The following is a 23,194-nucleotide window of genomic DNA, read 5'->3' on the forward strand; positions in this document are numbered from 1 at the left end:
CTGTGTCCATGAGTCTGACGACCCCGGGACGTCGAGTGAGTGGGTTCCAGTGCATGTCCTCCCGTGTCCGTGAGTCTGACGACCCCGGGACCTCCAGTGAGTGGGTCCCAGTGCATGTCCTTCTGTGTCCGTGAGTCTGACGACCCGGGACCTCGTGGGAGTGGGTCCCAGTGCGCGTCCTCCCGTGTCCGTGAGTCTGATGATCCCGGGACCTCGAGTGAGTGGGTCCCAGTGCATGTCCTCCTGTGTCCATGAGTCTGACGACCCGGGACCTCAAGTGAGTGGGTCCCAGTGCATGTCCTCCCGTGTCCGTGAGTCTGACGACGCTGGGACCTCGTGGGAGTGGGTCCCAGTGTGCATCCTCCCGTGTCCATGAGTCTGATGATCCCGGAACCTCGAGTGAGTGGGTCCCAGTGCATGTCCTCCCATGTCCATGAGTCTGACGATGCTGGGACCTCGTGTGAGTGGGTCCCAGTGCGTGTCCTTCCGTGTCTTGCTGTGTCACTCAGTATCATTTCCTTGGCGTTCATCCGCATGGGAGCAGGTGTCTGGGTTTCCTCTCTTTTTAACGCTGAGTTGCATTGATCTGAATTTTCTTGACATAAATGTGCTGGCATAGCTGTAGCATAAATATCACATAGTGGGTCCGTTCTGGCTAGGTCTGACCTCGGCCGCATGTCCCACCCACCAGGTGAAGCGCAACCTACTGAACGTGTCCTACCACATCGCACAGTACACGGACGTCATCTCCAACCTGCGCAGGGAGATCGAGCACCTCAAGTCCAAAATTGAGAAGCAGGAGGAGGAGAAGAGAGGAGAACCCGGGGTCCAGGACGCACAAGGTAGGGCCGAGCTCCTGGGGCCTCCTGTGGCTTTGCCGCCCGAGCCCAGGGCACGTGGCCGTGGCCGTGGCCGTGGATTTCCGTCCCAGCCTGCCACGCGCTGCCTGTCGCTCCCTGGCCCACAGAGCGCGGGGAGTGGCTGCCTCCTCTGTCTTCTCCTGATCTCTTCCTTCTTTCCTTTTCACCCTCCCACCATTTTGTTTTTTCTTTCCTCTTAGATCAGTTTTTCTTTAAAAACACAAATCTTTCATTCCGGGATAGCTGTAGATTTACACAGAAGTTGCAGAGATAGTACCGAGAGTTCTTCGCTTCCCCTCATGTTGGCGTCTAAATTGTTATTTATTTGTTGAGGCAAAACCACACATAACAAAATTCACCATCTTTTTTTAAAGTTTATTTATTTATTTTGACAGAGAGAGAGAGAGAGAGAATGGGGGAGGGGGCAGAGAGAGAGAGAATCCCAGGCAGTCTCCCCGCTCAGTGCGGAGCCCAACTCAGGACTCAGTCTCACGAACCGCGACATCATGACCTGAGCCGAAGTCAAGAGTCAGACGCTCAACCCACCAAGCCACCCAGGTGCCCCTAAAACTCACCGTCTGAAAGTGCACCGTTCACTGGCATTTGGCAGACCCCAAGAGTTCTGGGTTCGCCCCTCCACCTGGCCGGCCCCAAAGCAAACCCCGTGCCTGGCATGCAGTTTCTCTCTGTCCCTCTTTTCCCCCAACCTAGCTTTATTTAGGCCTCCCTTAGGGGTGAGCATATCATAGCTTTTCCATAAAATTATAAAATTAATCAGTAAGTTAAAGTAACCATAAAAATGGCAGTAAGGAAGTCAGGTGTGCTTATGCGTATAAACACGTGCTTACCCACCCACAGACACGTTCTTGTGGCTAATTGAGATAGGCTTTGCCATAATGAATAAAGACATTTTGAAAATCCGCAAGAAGGAATAAATGGTCCAAAACTGAGGAAGAGAACAGGCGATTCAGAGAATTCCCAGGGGCCGACAAACACGGGAAAAGATTCTATTTTTTTTTTTAATTTTTTTTTCATTTATTTATCTTTGAGAGAGAGCACAAGTGGGGAGGGTCAGAGAGAGAAAGAGACAGAATCCGAAGTAGGCTCCAGGCTCCTAGCTGTCAGCACAGAGCTCAATGCGGGGCTCGAACTCACAGACTGTGAGATCATGACCTGAGCTGAAGTCAGACGCTTAATCCACTGAGCCACCCAGGCGCCCAGGAAAAGATTCTTAACTGCGTTAGGAAACAGATACACATTGAGATAATTTTCACTTGTGGGATTGGCTAAAGTTAAAACGCCAGGTAACAGCGAGCGTATGCGATACATTGTGTAAATGGCAGCTTAAACACTCTTACTGGGAACGTGAATCAACGTGTCTCAGGGAGGCCGGCTTGCGTCTGTTCGAACTTACAGTGCGTGTGTTCCGTGCCCCAGCCCTCTGCACCATGCAGGCGCACCTGCATGCCGCGAGGCATGCCTCTCCCGTGCCCAGGAGGCTGTGGGACCCTAAGGTGCCCGTCGGAAGGGGCATCCCCCACTGTGGTTAGGGAGGGTGGCTAGGCCAGTCTGTGCAGCCGGGCCCCTCGAGGGTGCGTCACTGGGTGGCCATGAAAGAGTAGCAGCCCTCCGATCCCCTTCACCCACCGGAAATCCCACATGTGTCTCTACATACACGTTCCGGTACAAAACCCCGCGGGGAACGATCCGGAAGGGCACACATCAGAACGGCAGCCGTGGTTTTCTGTGGGTGGGGATCGGGGATTTGGGGGGTGGAGACCAGATGACAAAGAGGGTCTTCAGTCTTGACCTACCATTTGAATTTTTCTGATAAAAACGATGTCCCGTGTTGCTTGTGTAAATACCGCGAATTATAAAATCATAGTACTAAGTGTTCACGACGCACAACTTGCTGAATACGGCAAAGCACGGGAGGAAAACAGAACTCAGCCACAGGCCCACAGCTTGCAGCTGGTTCTGTCCGGTCTCTTCAGGAGATGAGCACGGGCGCCCACTGCCCCACGTGCCCCCAGTGCCCCGCACGCACCCACCGCCCCACGTGCGCCCCAAAACCGGGGGGGGGGGTCATGCTCTTCACGTACCGGTTGAGGGCCTGCGATGGAAAGGGTGCCCTTCCCAGTGAGGTCCAGGTGGCCCTGTCCTCAAGCAGCGTGTGCTCTCACGGGAGGCAGACAGCAATGATCGGGTGGAGGTGTGAGACCGAGAAGCCGGGTGGGGTCGGAGTTGGAGGGGAGGAGGCCACGTGAGCTCGGCCACGAATCAGGGCCTTTCTTTTTTTTTTTTAATTTTTTTTCAACATTTTTTATTTATTTTTGGGACAGAGAGAGACAGAGCATGAATGGGGGAGGGGCAGAGAGAGAGGGAGACACAGAATCGGAAACAGGCTCCAGGCTCCGAGCCGTCAGCCCAGAGCCTGACGTGGGGCTCGAACTCACGGACCGCGAGATTGTGACCTGGCTGAAGTCGGACGCTTAACCGACTGCGCCACCCAGGCGGATCAGGGCCTTTCTGAGGAGGCAGCGTCTCGTCGTGCGAAGGAACGAGCCACACACAGACCGGGGGCTGAGCCTTCTGGCCGAGGGGACAGCATGTGTAAAGGGCCTGGGGCAGAGAGCAGGCCGGTGTGGTGGCGCGGGGGCGGAGGTGTGGTGGGGATGAGGCTGGAGAGATGGGCAGGCTGGTGCTGAATGGGGCCTGGGCTTATGCTGAGGGTTGGCATCCGGGGAGGCCCGGCAGGGTGTGGGCAGCAGAGCCGAGTTAGGGGCCCCCTTGAGATGCACAGTCGTAAGTGGAAGGGAGACCAGGCGACAGAGCAGTTTGCCTCAGTGCACTGCCGGGGAGGAGGGTTCTCCACGGTTGCGGGTTAGCCCTGCGAACACGGCAGGACTTGAGGGGAGGCCCGGGGCGACCACCACGGTCTCCCGTGAGCGCCAAGGAAAGGAGGCAGGTTGAAAACGCTCACAGTCCGTGATGGGATTTCCAGCACTCGTGGGGGAGAAGGGCCGGCAGGGAGGGGCAGAGCCCCCAGGCTGCAGCTGCGCCTGTGACCCAGCCCGGGGACCCCGCTCTGTGGAGGTGGACCCCCAGAGGACAGGAGTCAGGAGTGCCTGAGAGGATTCGGGAATCACCAAGAGTAAGGAGAGAGCATGGACGTCATCCCTGGAGAAGGGTCAGTGGCATCTGGGAGGCCCTGGTGAGAGGTCGTGTTGATTTCTGCTCCCGTCTTCTGTCCTCTCCTTCCTCACCCCAGCTGTGGGTTTCTCCTTACTTTCCTGGTTCCCTGAGGTCACTGCCATCGTTTTGCTGTGTACCTGCGTGGGTGGTGTTTCCCAGAGAGGGACACGGGATCTGCGTGCGTGCGTAGCGTGGGGCAGGGGCGTGGCATAGTGCCTTTACACAAACAGCACCACCCTATAGCTGTGCCTGGTGTCTCTCCTCCAGGATGTGTCCCGGGCCCGCCCATAAGTGCAAATGGGTCTGCCCCTTCTAACAGAGCGGTGCCCAGGAAGGACACACGAGAGTTCGCAGTACCTCGTCCCTTTTGATGGGCACTTGGGGGCTTTCCGGTCACGTAGCCTCGCTGAGCACACGGCACCTGTTTCTCTCCGGTGATTCGGAGGTTTGGGTTTCTGTTGGAGCAAGAGGATGAGGGAAGTGTGCAAACAAGAGGGGCTGTTGTTGAGGGCAGCTGAGTCCCACGGGGCCAGCGGAGGGTGTTGAGGGCAGCTGAGTCCCACGGGGCCAGCGGAGGGTGTTGAGGGCAGCTGAGTCCCAAGGGCCAGCAGAGGGTGTTGATGGCAGCTGAATCCCAGGGGGCCAGCGGAGGGCTGGGGGGCCAGTGAGGGTGGAGGACAGGGTTGTTGTGGAGAATTTGCAAAGCCAGGTGGTGGCCAGGATGCTTGAGCTTCGTTGGGGTCGGGGGTCAACAGGATGCATGGTGAGAGAGCCTTCATCCTGATGGCCTCTTAATTATTGGGGCTGGTCCTAGGTGGTCTGTAGTGGGGAGACAGGCAGTGTCCTGAGGGGTGGTGATCTCACGATGAGCCCTGAGGGCTGGTGCCCCTTGGGTCCTGCTCTGCCATGCCTGGGCAGCAGTGGGACCCTGGTGTGCACAGCTTTGCCAGGATCATTATGAGCGTTTCCAGGATACCAAGTACTCCCCAGAAACCTTGGTTCGGTCATCTGGCTGCATTGTGCCTTTCACCCATCTCCGATCGCTTGACATTGAGGGAAAAGGTGCCCCTTGACCACTGCCCTCGGGTCAGAGGAACAGACTGCATGCATCCAGAGTGGAGCTCCCAGTGGGGCAGTCAGGGACTACCATCAATTAGTCATAAACAGCCATTAGGTAGGAAATTACATGGAAACAAAAAAGACAAAACTGGTTTGTTCTGTGGAACTTATATTCTAGCAGGAAAGGGAGATGTCAAACATCCATCACAAAATGTTCATCAATTATCGATATTGAGAGGGCTGTGAAGAAGCCGTGATGTTATCAGAACAAGTGGCAGGTGGACCCAGATTGAGAATCTGGGAGGATTTCCCTGAGGAAGTGAGGTATGAGCTCTGATGGCTAGCCCAGTCACACCCCTCCTTGGATTCCTGAGACTCAAATTCAGGTAACCCGACCCCAAACCAGGCAGGGAGACCATCTAAATCATCTACCCAGTTATCTGTCTGTTCATCCCTTCATCCATCCATCAATCATTTACTCACCCATTCATCCATCCATGATCTAGTCATCCATCCATCCATCCATCCATCCACCCATCCATTATTCACCTGTCCATCCATCTTTCCATCCTTCCATTATTCACCCATCCATCTCTCCATCCATCCTTCCATCCATCCATTATTCACCTGTCCATCCATCTTTCCATCCATCCATTATTCACCTGTCCATCTTTCCATCCATCCATCCATCCATCTTTCCATCCATCCATCCATCCATCCACCCATCCATGAATCCATGGTGATAGATATCACCTATCTATCCATCTCTCCATCTATCCATCCACTCCATCCACCCATCCATCCATTATTCACCCATCCATCCATCTCTCTATCTATCCATTATTCACCCGTCCATCCGTTTCTCCATCCATCCACTCCATCCATCCATGAATCCTTTATTCACCTATCCATCCATCTCTCCATCTATCCACTCCATCCATCCATCCATCATTCACCCATCCATCCATCTCTCCATCCATCCATCCATCCATCCATCCATCCATCCATCCATCTCTCCATCCACCCACTCCATCCATCCATCCATCCATCCATCCATCCATCCATCCATCTCTCCATCCACCCACTCCATCCATCCATCCATCCACTCCATCCATCCATGAATCCTTTATTCACCTATCCATCCATCTCTCCATCTATCCACTCCATCCATCCATCCATCATTCACCCATCCATCCATCTCTCCATCCATCCATCCATCCATCCATCCATCTTTCCATCCATCCATTATTCACCTATCTATCCATCTCTCCATCTATCCATCCACTCCATCCACCCATCCATCCGTTATTCACCCATCCATCCATCTCTCTATCTATCCATTATTCACCCGTCCATCCGTCTCTCCATCCATCCATCCACTCCATCCATCCATGCATCCTTTATTCACCCATCCATCCATCTCTCCATCCATCCATCCATCCATCCATCCATCTCTCCATCCATCCATTATTCACCCATCCATCTCTCCATGCATCCGTCTATGAATCCATCATTCACCCATCTATCCATCCATCCATCTCTCCATCCATCCACTCCATCCATCTATCCATCCATCCATCCATCCATCCATTATTCACCCATCCATCCATCTCTCCATCCATCCATCCACTCCATCCATCCATCCATCCATCCATCATCTATTCATCCATCCACCCATCCTTTATGTACCCATCCATTTATCCATTCGTCATTCACTTACCCATTCATCCACCTATCCATGTATGCATGCATGCATGCATCCATTATTCACCCATCCATCATCCATCCTTTACCCACCCATCCACTCATCCACCCATCTATCACTTATCCATCCTTCCATCCATCCATCCATCCATCCATCCATCCCTCAGCCACCCACCCACCCATCCATCCATCCATCCAAACATGTGTATAGAGCTCCTCCACAGGCCAGACCCTGTGTTGGTGTGCACGCATGGAGTTCAACCCTGGCTTACGTGTCACTGCTCCTGGTGCAGCTGGCTCTCTTCCTGCCCCCAGTCAGGATCCCCTCGCATGACGGAGAGGAGGATAGCTGCCGGCAGATGAACAAGATCCGGGCGCAGCTTGTTGGGGCCTTCAAGGAGCAGTTGGAGATGCGGCGCAGCCTGGTGGAACTGGAGAACACCAACATAGAGCTGCACGTTGACATGTCCCGCCACCTGCTGACCATTGCAGAGTGAGTGTGCCCACTTAGCCAGGTCCTGGGCACCATCCATCCCTATGGGGCAGGGAGGCCAGAGGGGCCACTGGTGGGAGCTCCTGTTTTGCCATCGTCCAGCCTCTCTCTACTGCCTGCAGGCCCCCAGCAGGGACTTTGGTGAAGGTGGCCCTCTCTTCCCAGGCAGGACTCCTGACCCAGTCCATCCCTGCTCTCCTGCCCCCCGGGGCGAAGCCGGGCCGGGCGGGAGCAGGCTTCCAGGTCCCTTCGGTTTCTTTGTCTTAGGCTGGAATCCTGAGCCAGCCTGGCAGGTTAGGGTCAAGCCCATTTTACAGGAGAGGATTTTGAGGCTCAGAGGGGATGTGGGTTTGCCCAAGGCCGCACAGTCACGAGGCCAGGATGCTTCAACCATACCACACACCTGCTACTCGTACCTGCAGTGAGTAGCCTGACCACGTGTAGAGGGGCTGATCATGTAAGTTGTCATCCAGAGCGGGACACGTTTGAGAGGAGAAGGCGCTGCTTACAATAGCGTGCTGGCACTGCCCTGGACAAACCGGGACGCCCGGCTCCCTGCCTGCAGGAGCTTCAACTCAGCCCTGGGGTCCCGGTCCGTTTCTTGTCCCTTCCTCCCAGCATTTGTCCTCCTCCTCCCCCTGCTGCTTCCTCCTTGTTTGTTTTCTAACTTACACAGACGGTGTGATGCCCGCACTGGAGGGATTCCGGTAGCAAGAAACGCTCTCCGTCCCTCTGTTGTCCCAGCCCCGCTCCTCCCTTCCTTCGGTTCCCCACGGTGCCCGTGGCAGTTCAGACCCAGCCTGGTGCCCTGTTGTGCACCTTTGAGGTTTTGCCCTGCGAGGGGGCCATCGCAGCTAGCCCTCAGAGCCCCAGGTGTGCTGTCGCCTGCCAGCCACGTTCTAAGGCCGAGGTCACCCGGGCAGCCTTGGGGCAGAGCCAGGGTGGGGGTGGCAGGCCGGCTGCAGGGTCCTGCACTTAATTGCTACAATCCTGCGTAGCGCTCATGGCTTCTTGATTTCCTTCCAGTTGTTGTTCACGCCTCTGTTTGTACACATAGAGGAGGTCAGGCCTGTGGCTTCTTGATTTCCTTCCAGTTGTTGTTCACGCCTCTGTTTGTACACATAGAGGAGGTCAGGCCACAGGCCCACGTCTGTCCCACTGTCAGGTCCAGGCCTGCGGGCAGACCGGCTGGGGTGGGGGCCGGCACCCTGACCGCTGCCCCCTCTGTTGCGGCCGTAGCTGGGAGCGGGAGAAGGCCCAGCACCTCGTGCACAGGGACAGGACGCCGGACGGGGACGAGGAGCCGGCAGAGGCGGACGGCGACGAGGGCGAGTCCGTGGAGCCGCCTGAGGTGGCCGTGGCCAGAGAGGAGGTCAACACGCTTCTGGCTGAGCAGAGGAAAGCTGCGGCCCTCAAGGTGGGGGCAGGGGCTGTCCGTACGCGGGCATGCCCGCTGCTAATGCACGGATGGTGACCCCGTGACAACAGTCACCGAGCGGGGCCACCCATGGTATCCAGGCTCAGGGGGCTGAGATAAACTGTCCCAAGGCCCCAGGGGGTGGAGGGAGCTGTGCTGCACGTGACCTGGGCTGACTGCAGAGCCCATGACCTCCCTGCTACGGGGGTCGGTGTGCAGGATGGGCGGACCCTGGGGGACCCAGGAGCCGCGGGGCAACCCCACCTGCCTGTCTGCACACACAGCGGGCCTCCAGCTCCGAGGGGTCCTGTGGGCAAGTGCTTCCCATGCGTGGCCTCTGGCTCATTTGTCCCCGAGTCAGGCCTGGGGCACGCGGTGCGGAGGGGGGCGGAACAAGGGACACGGCCAGAGGGAGCCCGGTTTCTCCTGGAGAAGCAAGGGCCGGCTGCTTCTCTGAGCCGCTCATGCAGTAGCTCGCGTTGTCACGGTCCCGGCAGAGCAGGCACGGCTGGGGAGCCGGGAAGCGCCCTCTAGTCACACGTCCGCGGGTGTCTTCTCTGGCAAGGGGGGAAGTGCCACGTGCTGAAAGCAGGCGGCACTTCGCTTCGAGGCTCTGCGGCCAAACCAGCATGTGTCTTCACGGGGCTGCGTGTCCCTGAGCAGTCTGGAGGCTACGTGGTCTCACTTCAGAAGCCCCCCGGCATTTAGCAATAAGAAAAATGCCTCTTGCTGAAACCATAATGTGTATCAGCAGAGAGCATGAGTTCAGGAGTCAAATTTGGATTCGGAGATGCAGCGTAGCGTGGAATTGCGAGTCTGTTCGTGAGTTAACCCGCCCGTTCGAGACAAACTTACCTTTTAAGCGTCCGGTGTGGCACCAGGCCTAGGGACGCAAAGGCACACGAGACCCTCCGCCACTGAAGCTGACCATCTGCCGGATTCTTCCCACCGACGCCGGCAATGTGGCGCGGGGCAGCGTCGTACCGGACCCGCGGACGGGCTGCTGGGGCTGGGGGAGGGGCTGCTGGTGTCTCGGGGGCCGGGGAGGACCTCAGGCAGAAGAGGAGGACCATGCCAGGCAGCCGAGCCAACTCCCCCGAAGTCGCCCCCTCTGGCTCCCGGAGAGGAAGATGTAACGGCTGGAGGAGCCTGCTTGGGCCGCACTGGGGGCTGTCAGCTGACCTGTGCCCGGGGCTGCGGTTCTGGGGGTGGGCGTGCGAGTGGGGGTTTCCCACGGTGGACACACGGCGAGGGGTGAGTCCGAGGGTGTGTTCTGAGTGTGTGTTCGTGGAAACTGTGAGGCACAGCAGGGCCAGGACACCAGGAGACGACTGCCGTTGGAAAGATAGTCTTCGCTGGCAGTTCCCAGAGGAGGGGGCACGGGATGCCATGCGGGCCACAGGGGACGCCCCAGGGCCAGTCAGGAGGCAGAGGGAGGTGGTGCTTGGGCGAGAGCCTTACTGTGGTTTCTGCGCGAAGGAGCGGGCGAGGCGGGGCGAGCAGGCTGAGGCCCGGCCAGTCTGGGTGATTCCAGTGGGCTCCAGGGCACGGGGGCTGTTCCGGCTGTCTGGTCCCTGGGGGTTAGGACTGGGGGACAGTGGCCCAGAGTGTGAGGGCCCCACGGAGGAGGGGGTCGGGGTGTGGGCTCTGGGTTGGCTGGTCTGCATCCGAGAAGTGTGCTCCTGGGTGAGGGGTTTAGGACCCTCAGGAACTGGCTGGCCCTGGGAAGGGCAGTCCCTCCAGGGACGGCCAGAGCCCAGGTGCGAAAGCATCAGGACCCAGAAAATAAAGGACACGGTAAACGCAGGCGATGGCCGCGCGTCCCCGGGCCCGATCGGTCACCCGGTGTCTCCCTGAGTTCGATCCGCGAAGCGGAGCCCGCAAGGGCGAGCGGACCTGGGAGCCGAGCCCCGGGCCCCTGCCCTGAACGCCCGGTGTCTCCGCCAGGCGGGGCTGGAGCAGCGTCTGGCCAGTGCCAAGGAGAAGGCCTCGCAGCTGGAGCAGCTGCTGCCCGCGCAGGCCAGCAGCGAGGACCAGCGGGAGGTGTTGCGGCTGCTGTGCTGGGCCCACGAGCTGGAGGCCGAGAACACGGAGCTGCGGGCCGACGGCCTACGCAGGAGGAGTCTGCTGTGGCAGAAGGACTTCGTGATCCAGCGTTACCACCAGCACCGGCTGCTCTGTGAGCAGCTCCTCCGGGACCAGCGGCAGCTGATCGAGGGTGAGTCCGCCCGGCCTGGCCCTGGGAAGCGTGGGGGGGGGGGGGGGGGGGGCGCCGCGCGTGCTCGGGGAAGACCACTGCTCCAGGAGGTACAGGTAAGTGAGGTAGAGCCACGCACGGCGCGCGTGCTATGCTCTGTTAGCGTAAGAAATCCGTTCGCGCAAGAAATCCATCCGCGCACGCACGGTGCACAGACCACCCACTGAGGAGTGCGGGGGGGGGGGGGGGGGGGCACCGCCCAGAAAACCCACCGTCCGGAAAATCCGCCTTTATCGGGTTAGAGTATCTGCCTCCAGGTTCCGAGGAAAGAGGACGCTGTCCTTCCGGCAAGTAGGGACGCGTGCCCGCCCCCGCTCTCCCCGCCCCTGCAGGTGGCGGCATCGCGGTGCCCGAGTCCCTGGACGAGCGGTACTGTCTGATCCTGCGGGAGCTGGGTGCGGGCTCGCTGAACCGGCTGCTGCTGCTGCACTCGGTCATGTCGAGCTCCCTGCGGGTGAGTGCGCCTGGGGGCTCAGGCCAGTGCTCGCTGTCCCCTCCTGCGTGCCCCGGCCCCGTGAGGGGACTGACCCTGAGGTGAGAAGAGGACGCCTGGGAAGCCCCTCCCCGCACCAAGTGCTGGGGCCAGCGGCGCTGGGCAGGCTGAGCCAGTGGCAAGGGTGCAGGGTTTCGGGGAGGCTGGTCCCGGGGTCCTCTGTGCTGTTCACCGGCAGGCCTGGGACCCTGGACTGCTGCACACCCCATGTGGGAGACAGAGGGCTGATGGGAAGGCGCCTGAGTGTGGGCTGGACCTCGGTGCCACGGGGACCCTGGGAGGGATGTGGTTTTAGGTCTTAACTCCAGGGCGAGCCGGCAGTCCCCTGCATGGTGGATGGCGTCCGGGGCCCATCTGGGGACTCCCTAGAGAAGAGGGCCGGGGAGGGGGCTCTGCATTCATTTGCCACACGAGTCCTGTTTCCCGGCTCTCCCCCTGCCCTGAGCTAGGTAGGGCCCCTCGGCTGCGCCTTCCTAGGAGAGAGGCCAAGGGCTCCCCGGGCTTGGGGCAGGGTGGGCGAGGGGCAGGAGCCCACGCATGTGGATCTGACTGCCCGTAAAGGTGCTTCCCGCCCCCGATCAGAGGTCCCAGGTACCCACATTGTGCCGAGAGCTCCCCGCTTTCCCGGCTCTGCTGGCTCAGTTCCCACACAGCCATCTGGTTCCCCGCTCATGCTACTGCTGTGGGACCTCCTCCCCACCCTTCCGCCTGTCCTATAGTATATGTCAGGGTCCCCAAGACCACCATCGGGTTCCCTTCCCCAGAGGGACTCCCAGAGCTCAGAGAAAGCATTATACCAAACCGGAACTCTGTCCCCATTAAACCTTCATGCCCTAGCCCCTAGCCACTGTCTACTCTCTGTCTCTGTGGATTCGACCACTCCGGGGACCTTATAGCGCTTGTCCTTTTGTGCCGGGCTTACTTCACTGAGCACGACGCCCTCGTCCATCCATGGGGGAGCAGGTGTCCGAATGTCCTTCCTCTCTGAGGCTGAGTGCCGTCGCGCTGTGTGCGGCCGGACCACACTGTGTTTATCCAGTCACCCGCCGATGGACTTGGGTGCTTGGACCCCTTGGCTCTTGTGAACATGCTACCGTGAACACGGGTGTAGATGAATCTGCTCTCCGTCCTTGGGGTGGACGCCCAGAAGTGGGATTTCTGGGTCACCTGAGTCCTCTGTGTGTCTTCTCAAGGGCCTGCAGGCTTTGGAGGGCTCTCCGACAGGCGTCTGGCTTGTGCACCACTTTTGCTCCAGGGTCAAGGCTGCACCCTGGCGGTCCCTGGCACTCGCCCTCGCACAGAGCCTCCTTTCTGTGTCTGTGCTGGGGAGGGCCAGCCGGAAGTGAGCTGGCAGGCTGGCTCGCGGGCCTCCCTGCTGGCTGGTTTTCTTCCAGTGATGGTGGCCAGCGGGAAAGGGACCTCTCTGCGTCCCCTCGGGGATCTCTGCTTGCTGACATGGCTTGCCTATGTCTGTGGTCCATGCGGCCTCCCCCAGCTCCCCGTCTGTCCCCAGGACGGCTTGGTTCTGAATAAGTCCCCCGCGCCGCAGGAGGAGGCTAGCTGGGACTGGCCAGACGACAGGAAGGACCTCCCGTGGGGTGCCCAGTTTGAACTGCCGCTGATGCTGCTGGAGGAGGACAGGTACCCGGTTCTTCCCTCTCGCGACCCTGCATCACTGTGCCCTCGCGCCCGGCTGTGGAGTGTGGTGGGAGGGCTGGGGGCCGGCCCAGGATCGTGGCCCCGGCGTCACCTCTCGTGGAGTGTGTCGATATCTCTTCCTTGTAGGGTTAGGACAAGTGAGCGCGTCCTAGGAGGTGCTCACCTAGGTTGGGGAGTTTGGTGCCGTTTTGACACACACTTTTTGGTCAACATCAGCCTCCTGGTGCTACCGCCAATGCTTCTATCCTCTCCTCTGTCGACTCGTTGCTTTGGTATCTTCTAGCACCCGAGACAGACTCGTAGACCGAGCACTCCCAGACTTCCCTCGTGTTAATGGTTAGCGTCTTGCCAGCGTGGGTCACGGACCTTAGCCAGCTCGGGCTGCTTCACGCAACGTCACGGACGGGGGGGGGCGCAGGCCACGGGCATTTGCTTCCACAGTCCTGGAGGCTGGGTGTCCAAAATGCCAGGGCCGGCGGGTAGAGTTCTGGTGAGGACCGTCTTCCTGGCTGCAGGTGGCCGCCCCCATGCTGCGTGCTCACGTGGTGGAGGCCTCGCCCCCCTCTCACAAGGACACGGTCCCCTGCCATCTGGGTCCCACTCGGTGAGCCCATTTAGCCGCTATCACCTCCCGACGACTGCACTCCAGGCGGTTGCACCAGGGGTCAAGGCTTCCACGTGGGAACCTGGGGAGCGCACATGCACTGTGTCACAGACGTTGTGACATAGGTCCTATGCTTTAAATCTGGGACACCTCCCTCCATAACCACCATCCCCGAATTACTGCTGCTTCCTACCTAGAGTTACATCTCTCCAGTTTTGCCCCAAATACTTTTGCAGCTGGTTTGTCTAAATCAGGAGCAGTGAAGGCCCAGACGCCCTGTTTGGCTGCAATGCCCAGGCTTAGGCTGTGCCCTTTGGGATAGCGAAGTCACCAGGGCTCCAACCTTGGTGCGTGCGTGCCTATCTGTGTGTGTGTGCACACGGTGCATTTATACGCACATGTGTGTATGCATGTGTGCACCTACACATGGATGTGCTCGTTTGTGTATTTTTAAGCATGCAAGTGTGTGTGTGCGTGTGTGTATGTGTGAGTTTCATGTGGGTGCACGTGTGTGCACGTATGTTCGCGTATGTGTGTGCACGTATGTTCGCGTATGTGTGTGTGCATATAAAAACAAAGTGCCCCATCCCTCGGTCAAGACTAGACACCTCTCCCACCTGCCCCTGGGCCCACACCCGCCCGAACCTGCTGCTCGGCCCCCTGATTAGGGAAGGCAGGTGTCGATCCCACCTTGAGACGGGGTTCTCTGTAGATGGGTTGCAAAGGAAGCCTGGGGCCCCCCACCTCCCATCCTCAGCCTAGAGAGGAGGGGGCCGTGCCTCGCCTCATGCAGGCCGTACCTGCAGCCACAGCCCGGACCGTGGCGAGACAGCAGGCCGAGCCACCTGCAGGCCGTGAGCTGGAACGCTGGCGTCATGCAGACGGCACGAAGGAGCTCTGTGTCCCTGCAGACGGGTGGGGCTGGTGCCACCCGAGGCCTCTCCTACGGCGCCCCAGCCGGTTCCCATGGCAGTGGCTGAGGCCCAGCACCTGTGCCCTCCTCGGGTTGAGGCACCGGGGCCCTGCCCGTCGACAGCTGGCAGCCGGCCCCCCAATCCAGACCGACCGGAGCTTGGTTCCTGGCTGTGCCGGTCACCCACACCATGGTACTGGGCACGTGACTGGCCACCCTGGGCCTCAGGTGCCCCGTCTCTACACGGGGCCAACAGTGACCTCCCTGCAGGGCTGCACGTGTCGGGCGTGGCGGGGACACGGCAGATAGAGCTGCCATTACAAGGAGGACCGAATGCCAGGGGGTGGGGGCAGGAGGCCTCTCACCTCAGTGGGGCTCCTGTACAGGAGCCGGGCTTCTCCCCGGGCTCTTACACTTTCCAGTTGCCGCTGGTCCGGACTCAATGCTTTCGGCTGTGAGTAACGGAATTCTCAGTGAGATTGGTCCAATGTAAACAGGTGTCTGTTGTCTGAGAGTCTGGAGGATGAGTGGACTCGGGGCCATTGTTTAAATGACTCGATGATGCCCACGTCCCTGGCACGTAAATGATGTCTCCCCTTGTGGTCAAAGAGGCTGCCACAGCTCCATAGATCACACCTTCGTATAACCACACCTAAACACGGAAGGGAGAGAGGGCTGGGCTTGCTTTTTTATCTGGGAGAAAAGTCCCTTTGAGAACCTTCCCCAGTAGATGTCACTAAGTCCATCAATCACCTGCTCTCTCCTGGACTAGTTCCCTACAGAAAAGGGAAAGGAGGACCGTAACCGGCATGGACCGGTCACGACCCATGTCTCCAGGCTGGACACATTGTCACGCGGAGTAACACGGGGGCTTGTTGCACAAGCAGAGGGGTGGCTGTTGGGGAGGGGAGCAGAGTATCGGCCAAACCTCACCACATACTGACTGAGCGCTTGTGCAGGGCACTAAGAAGAGAACGAGACGGACGTAGTCTCTATCCTACGAGGGACAGGTGGGGAGAGGGTACAGGCTGCTCCCTGACCCAAGGGGCCTCTCATGGCCACGTGCCAAGTCTGGAGCTGGCGTAGGAAGCATTACTGCCCAAGTCAGGTGTGGCCTCGGCGACAGGGTCCCCGCTGCTCCGGGTCTCATTCCACAGGTGGAAGCAGGTTTGCAGGGCCCAGCGCCTTGCCCGAGGTTCACCGTGAGGAAGTGGGGGCGCCGGAGGGCAGGCCAAACGTTTGTCTCTGGTTTGGACTCTGGCCGCGGTGCTAGGCAGCCCTGTGGCCTACTGACAGCACCCAGAGGCTTCGCTGGCTCACGTGGTGCTTAAACACCTTGTCATCCAGCTAGAGGTCTACCCAGTGGCTCGAGTTATCAGTGTCCCGGTTTCCCCGATGAGACAGCAGAGGTCAGGAGCCCAAGGCCACTCGCCAGGGAGCCTGGGCTTGATGCGTGATGCTCTGTTCTTACAGTCACGGGTGACCTGACCTGACGGAAGGTGAGGAAACCCTGTTCTTTCACAGTAGACACGGTAGGACCGGGGAAAGTTCTGGCTGGAAGTTGTCAGAGGTCCCTTCCCCTTCCAACAGCCCAAGTCTTCCACACAAGGTCGTGGGCAAACTCCTGTGTCTCTGTCCCACCCTCCTCTCCTTGCTGGGCCTCGGATGTGCCGAGCTGGCCCCTGCCCCAGGGCCTTGGCCCATGCTGTTCCCCCTGTTCCTCCTACCTGGCAAGGTCTTCTGCCAGAGCTCGGCACAGCTCTTTCCTTGCCGTTCTTTGGGCCTGAGCTTAGATGTTTCCTCCTGTTCCATTTCTACCGCAGCGGATCTAACGCCAGCTGGGTGTGCCGCAGTTCAGTTCTGGCACGATCACGCCGAGTTGGCGTCAGACCCCACCAGTTAGGGCCTCCGTCCCCCACGAGATTGTCCCCGTGTCAGAAGCCAGCTGCAGTGGAGTCCCCGGGCCACGTGCGCTTCTGTCCAGCTGACCACAACTTCGGGGGGTCCCGTGGCCCCCCTCAGGTTCCGCAAGGACCCAGAGCTCAGACTCCCGGCGTGGCCCCGGAACGCAGCAGTGTGCAGATGCCGCTTGCCCTGGCCTGACGTGGGCCGCGGCGTCCTGGGGTTCAGTCTCCGCTCTCCTCGGCTGGAGGCAGGGCCGAGGGGCCCTGGCAGCTGGCTCAGCTGCTGCCTCTGTGTGTCCCCCACAGCGGTGGCTACACGTCGTCGCAAGCCACGCCATCGAAAACGCTGGGAAAGCAGGATTCCCTTCTCCCTCTGCCATCCCTCCGCATCCTGCTAACGCCTCCGGCTCATGAGGTTGGTGTGCGGCCCTAACCAGGGCCCCGGGCTCCCGGGAGGCCTCTCCTGCCCCCGCAGAGCTGGGGGGTGGGGGGGGCCACAGCTATCAGGAATCTCTTTGGCAGATGGCGGGGGGGGGGCTTGGGGAAAGGGAAAGGCTGTGAGTATTCACACCTTAGTAGTTTGGAGTCTTTCGTGTGAACTGTCTTTAAGAGGCCGCTAGTCTCATCATGATTACTAGCAATAGTGTGAGTGGTCATACTCTGGGTCACTGTCCCCAGCTGGGGGCGGGGGGGGGGGGAGAATGCCCCTGCCCCAGGGGGAGCCCTCCGCCCTGGCTGGAGTGCTGGGAAGTTCAGGTCCCCAGGAAAAGCCCCACCCGTGACTGTGGGTGGTACGTAAGTACCTGGGGCCCCTTGGCCCGTGGGTGTGGTGACCCACTCCCCCAGGGTGTCTGGGCCCAGGGACTGGCTTCATCCACCTTCCTGGGCCCTCCTCCCATGGCCAGAAACCTTTCCCCCCATACCACTTGCCTCCAATCACAGACTCTGAGTCTGCTTCTGGGGGTCCAATGTGGGACGGGCCAACAGGGTGGCCCAGTGATGTCTGACCGTCGCTGATGCTGGTTTCCTGCGGCAGGCAGGCCCCCTGAGCGTGAAGAATTTGGTCTCCAAGCTGGGCGCCCCTGCTGGCCTGGACCTGGGTGCCTCGCGGATGGCAGCGGAGGCCGGCGGCCCGGCCCTGAGCGCTCAGACCCTCAAGGAGATGGCCATGAGCACCAAGAGCATCGCTCTCATCGCGGCCACCCGGCGCTCCAAGGCGCAGGACCGCGAGGGTGGCAGCGGCCGCTCCTCCCTCCACCTTCCAGAGGACATGGCCCTGGACTCCAGGGACCCGAGCCCAGCAGACAGGAGGTGGCCCCACGCCAGCCCGGGCCGGGACCGTTCTGCGGAGAAGGCCAGGGGGAAGCTGTCACCCTCCCTCACCTGGAGCGTGCAGACCGTGGGTGCACGCTGGCTGGGTCCCGGGGTCCAGCTGGGACAGCAGAGCAGGAGCGTCATGGTGGACGCAGGAGGGCCCCAGGTACAGAGGAGGCAGAGGGAGACCCCCCGCACCCCCACCACCCTTCCTCATCAGAAGCCGCGTGCGTGTCTTCCCTGGGTACCGCCTCTGACCTCAGGTCCTTCCTTAACGTCATTTCATGAACTCTCAAGTGCCTTCACAGTATTTGCATTTTCACTTTAAGAGGGTACCTTGCTTGGTTCTAACATGTCCACTAAACGGTAACAGGGTCGCGAAGCACTGTCCACCGTGAGGCGTCCCTCTCCTGCCAGAGCCCGGCACCAGGCCCGGGAGCATGGCCCTCCTCCGACACCTGCGGGGGGATGAACTCCTTACGCAGCCCCGTTTCGTGGACACTTAGGTTGTCTGCTCCCTGTTCCGTGGCCACGTGGCTGTCTTTCATTTCTGGCCACTACCCATGATGCTTTGCTGTCCCTCTGTGGGTAGTGCTGTTCATTCCCAGTTACTTTCTCGGGGTACTGGGCAGTGTTGACCTGTGGAAAGCCTCAGCCTCACGTAGGCAAAATCCAGCACTCAGTAGAGTGCCACACCGACCATGCGCCGACTGCTCGCTGACCACACTGACCACCCACTGACCACCCTGGTCACTCGCTGGTCACGCCAACCACACTGACCACACCGGCCACTCACCACACCGACCACTCACTGACCACACTGACCACACCACACCGACCACACTGACCACCCACTGACCACACTGACCACTTGCTGACTACACTGACCACACCGGCCGCTCACTGACTGCCCACTGACCACACTGACCGCCCACTGACCAAACTGATCACTCGCTGGTCACACCAACCACACTGACCACACCGGTCGCTCACTGACCACACCGGCCGCTCACTGACCACACTGACCGCTTGCTGACCACACCGACCACACCGACTGCCCACTGACCACACTGGCTGCTCACTGACCACACTGACCGCTTGCTGACCACACTGACCACACTGACTGCCCGCTGACCACACTGACCACACCGACTGCCCACTGACCACACTGATCACTCACTGACCACACTGACCGCTCACTGACCACACTGACCACACCGACTGCCCACTGACCACACTGATCACTCACTGACCACACTGCCCGCTCACTGACCACGCTGATCACTCACTGACCACACTGGCCGCTCACTGACCACGCTGACCACCCACTGACCACTTGCTGACCACACTGACCACACCGGCCGCTCACTGACCACACCGACCGCTCACTGACCGCCCACTGACCACACTGACCGCCCACTGACCAAACTGATCACTCGCTGGTCACACCAACCACACTGACCACACCGGTCGCTCACTGACCACACCGACCGCTCACTGACCACACTGACCGCTTGCTGACCACACCGACCACACCGACTGCCCACTGACCACACCAGCCGCTCACTGACCACGCTGATCACTCACTGACCACGCTGATCACTCACTGACCACACTGACCGCTCACTGACCACACTGACCACTCGCTGACCACACCAGCCACACTGACCGCCCACTGACCACACTGATCAGTTACCACACCGGCCGCTCACTGACCACACTGACCGCTCGCTGACCACACCGACCACACTGACCACACTGGTTGCTCACTGACCATACTGACCGCTCATGGACCACACCGACCGCTCACTGACCACACTGATCACTCACTGACCACAGTGCCGTGAAGTTCTTTTGCAGGGGGGGAGAGGGTGTATTTGGCACAGGTTCCAGTCCGTATGGAAATGGTGTTCCCTTCACGGGGTTTCTTTCTCACCACACTTGGTCACATAAACTGGAGGAAGTGAGCAGGCCTCTCTCTGGGCAGGCTAGTGAGCAGCCGGGGGCCTGGCAGATCTCCTTCCGCCTCTGCCAGCCACAGTGGGCGTTTGCTGATTGCACTGAAACCACTCTGGCGATAGCTCAGTAGGATTAAGGGCAGGACAGCAGCAGGGGGCGGAAGGTGAGTGTATCAGTCAGGGTCCTCCAGACAAACAGAACCAATAGAGTGTGTGTGCGTGCAACACAGGCGGACACACGCACACTCGTATGCATGCGCGCGCACACACGCACACACACACACACACACACACACACACGGGTTTATTACAGTTGGCTCACATAATTTATGGAGGCTGACAAATCCCAGAGCCATGGTTGGCAATTTGGAGACCAGCTTACATCCAAAGGCAGGAAAAAACCCAAAGTCTCAGTTCAAGGGTATCAGGCATAAGGAGTCTCTCTTACTCACAGGAAAGGCAGACTTTCTCTTCTAACCAGGACTTTGACTGATTGGATGAGTCCTACCCATACCGCAGAGGACAATCTGCTTACTCGGTCTATTTTTTTAAAAAACTTTTTTTTTAGTTTTTTCAATGTTTATTTATTTTTGAGTGAGAGAGAGACAGCGTGAACAGGGGAGAGGCAGAGAGAGAGGGAGACACAGAATCCGAAGCAGGCTCCAGGCTCTGAGCTGTCAGCACAGAGCCTGATGAGGGGCTTGGACCCACAAACTGCAAGATCATGACCTGAGCTGAAGTCGGACGCTCAACCGACTGAGCCACCCAGGTGCCCCACTCAGTCTATTTAAATGCTGACCATTTAACCCCCTTCATTTGTGGGGGGGGGCACTGAGAGGAGAAAGTGTTGTGTGTGGGGGCAAACAGCAGCCGGAGAGCATCATTCATTCCTTCATTCCTTCATTCCCCTTGGGGCTGGAGGAGAGTGTTAGCAGTGATTCTGCTCGCGTTCACTGAGGTGGACGTGTGCCTACAGCGAGCCACCCAGCAGGGGTTTCATCTGTCCATGGCTTCAGCTCCAAGTGACCTTGAGGTGTCATTCCCTCCCCACCCGCACCCCACACCCTGCCCTGCTGTGCGACTGTCCCTGCAGGTGACGGAGAACCCTCAACCCCCCTCCGTGGAGCACGTGGCCAAGAGCCAGCCACCGCCTGCACCCCTGCCGCTTACGAAGTCGTCCGGAAAGAGCTTCCTCCCTGCCGTCTCCACGGCCTCCAAGATAAAGCCCAGCCCCAGTCTCCATGCAGGTACAGAATCCGAAACGGAAACTAACACCCTGGGGTTTTGTGTGCATCTCAAGACTCTGCCCCTCCCGTCAAGGGTGCGTCTTTAGAAAGCATGACGGTCTGGGCTGTCGTCAGTTGTGTGCTCCTGGGTGCAAGTTTCAGGTTTTCAGGGTGGTGAGCGGGTGGGCCAGGGCCGCTGGCTTCGTGGAAAGAAACACTCGCAGAGGCATTCAGTAGGCATTCCGTTTTGCTTCTGCCCATCTGATGCTCCAGCAGAGTTTAAAACGATGATTAAAACTACGTCCTGCTGCCGCCGCTCAGTCTGTCTCTGTACGGGTTTGAATTGCAGCTCCCGTGGCTGTGGTCGCCACACGGGTGAGACACGCTCGCGGTGAGAAGTTTGGGATACAGATACGATTGCCAGTGAGAGAGGAGCCGGGTGGCACGGGCCCCGTCCAGAGGCGGTCGCCCAGTGGTGTGGCCCCGTGCCCCTATGCTACTGGTGTGTGCGCAGCTACAGCTGTGAGCGCGTAAGAAACGACGACCGTCCCCACCTTACAGATGAGGAAACTGAGGCACAGAGGTGCAGGAACTTGCCCGAGGTCACAGGGCTGGGAGTGGTGGGCCGGACCCCAGCTCCTAACCACACCCTAGGCCTTCTAGCTGAGTATTCTTTGCGGGGCAAAGCCCGAGTGTGTTCCAGGGCCTTTGCAGTAGAAGCAGTGTGCACAGCTACGTTCTGGCTGGCTGGTGGGTGTGCACCTTGGCCCCACCCGATTCGTAGCAACGCTCTCCAGCTTTTCAGAAATCTCCGATCTGGAGGACACAGTTCACCTTCCCCTGTGATTCCTCGCTTGGGCTCCTGCATGTGCTGGCAACCACGTGGGCCTGCGATAACACTTTTAAAAAACACTTAAAAAAGTGTTCTTTACCCATATGGGATTTGCCGCTTTCAAAAGCTTTTACTCCGTTATCTTCCTGTCTACACGCTCGTCAAAGAAGACCACAATCCCAGAGAATGCAGCAGCATCAGGCACGGGAACCTTGAAATGCAGGGCTGGGCACGCGCCCTCCGCTGTCCTCCCAGCGGGCGGCAGGCGCCCTGGACGCCGGTCCCCAGGTCCTCACTCGGGGGAGGCGCCGTGATGGCACCTGTCTGGGGAGTAACAGGCGTGGGGGCGCCGGGTGGCTCGGGGGAGGCCTCGCCGTCACGGCTTAGCCAGGAGTGTCACAGCTCCTGTGATGGCCACCCGTCCCCTGGAAATAAGCCCCTCGGAATGTGTCTGTCCAGATGACTTAAAAAGGAGTTTGCTTCCATACCGCTTTGTCATGACCTTGCTAACGCAGGCAGAGGTAGGGACAGGAGCACGTTAACGGCATGGCCCGGGCAGCGCTCTGCCCTCTGCCGATTCTGTCTCTGAGCTCTGTCTACACGTTTCCATCCTTCCGTTTGTTATCTGCTTTCCTGGAGAGGGTTCGATAAAGTCTCCAATCATGTCCTTTCACCCATGACACTTTCAAGAGCTTTCTCTCTGTGATGACAGAGTGTTTATGCACATCACAGCTAGAGAGGTTCAGTGCGGTTCCCTAGAACCATCTAATGCCCAGGCTGTGTACAAAAGAAAGCAGCCTTTTTCAAACAGAAGTGAGTGCACTGTACCTGGCCCTCTTGGTTGGTGAGAAGGGGGCACAGCCCAAGCCTCCACGTCACGGGGAGGTGCTGAGCCCTGTTTTGTGGGCCCCCAGCCAAAGGCTGGAACCTCTCCTCTCAGCTGTGTTTATAGGAGCCCCGTGGGGCACAGACGGTCTCCTGTCTCCATCATGTGTCTCTGTTGTGGGCAAGTTAGAGCCCGTTAGCATCAGTGGTCCTTCCAGACCTTCAGATGGGTAAATTGAGTGGAAGTGACATCTCCAGGGCCATGCGGCCGGGGCCGGCACCCCCATGGCCCTCCCGCTGTGCCCAGCTGCCTCTGCCCGGAGAAGGAACACACTTGTCCTTGGCAGGGGTACACGGAGGCCCCGCAGGTAGCTGGGGTAGACTAGGTGTCCCATTTCTCCGGTGGGGGCTGTGCAGGGCTGGGTACAGAGCCTGAGGATCACCACCTGTGGTGTTTGCACAGGCCCAGGCTCCCCTGGGC

General features: G+C 59.2%; 1 protein-coding gene across 2 annotated transcripts in view; it reads left to right on the forward strand.

Annotated features, from left to right (window-relative positions):
• LOC101091832 (kinesin-like protein KIF19) overlaps window positions 1–23,194 on the forward strand; it is a 44,089-nt gene that overhangs the window by 15,616 nt on the left and 5,279 nt on the right. Inside the window, exons 10-18 of one of the 2 annotated variants that reach the window (XM_045048072.1) lie at window positions 692–842; window positions 7,134–7,311; window positions 8,551–8,728; window positions 10,676–10,946; window positions 11,318–11,439; window positions 12,992–13,119; window positions 16,865–16,973; window positions 17,595–18,038; window positions 20,924–21,077. In XM_045048072.1, the coding sequence (XP_044904007.1) occupies window positions 692–842; window positions 7,134–7,311; window positions 8,551–8,728; window positions 10,676–10,946; window positions 11,318–11,439; window positions 12,992–13,119; window positions 16,865–16,973; window positions 17,595–18,038; window positions 20,924–21,077 (1,735 nt within the window). The remainder of the gene's footprint in view (window positions 1–691; window positions 843–7,133; window positions 7,312–8,550; window positions 8,729–10,675; window positions 10,947–11,317; window positions 11,440–12,991; window positions 13,120–16,864; window positions 16,974–17,594; window positions 18,039–20,923; window positions 21,078–23,194) is intronic. The other variant, XM_045048073.1, reaches the window with a different exon arrangement.

This window comes from Felis catus, chromosome E3 (genome assembly GCF_018350175.1).
Source record: "Felis catus isolate Fca126 chromosome E3, F.catus_Fca126_mat1.0, whole genome shotgun sequence".
Classification (NCBI taxonomy): Eukaryota; Metazoa; Chordata; class Mammalia; order Carnivora; family Felidae; genus Felis; species Felis catus.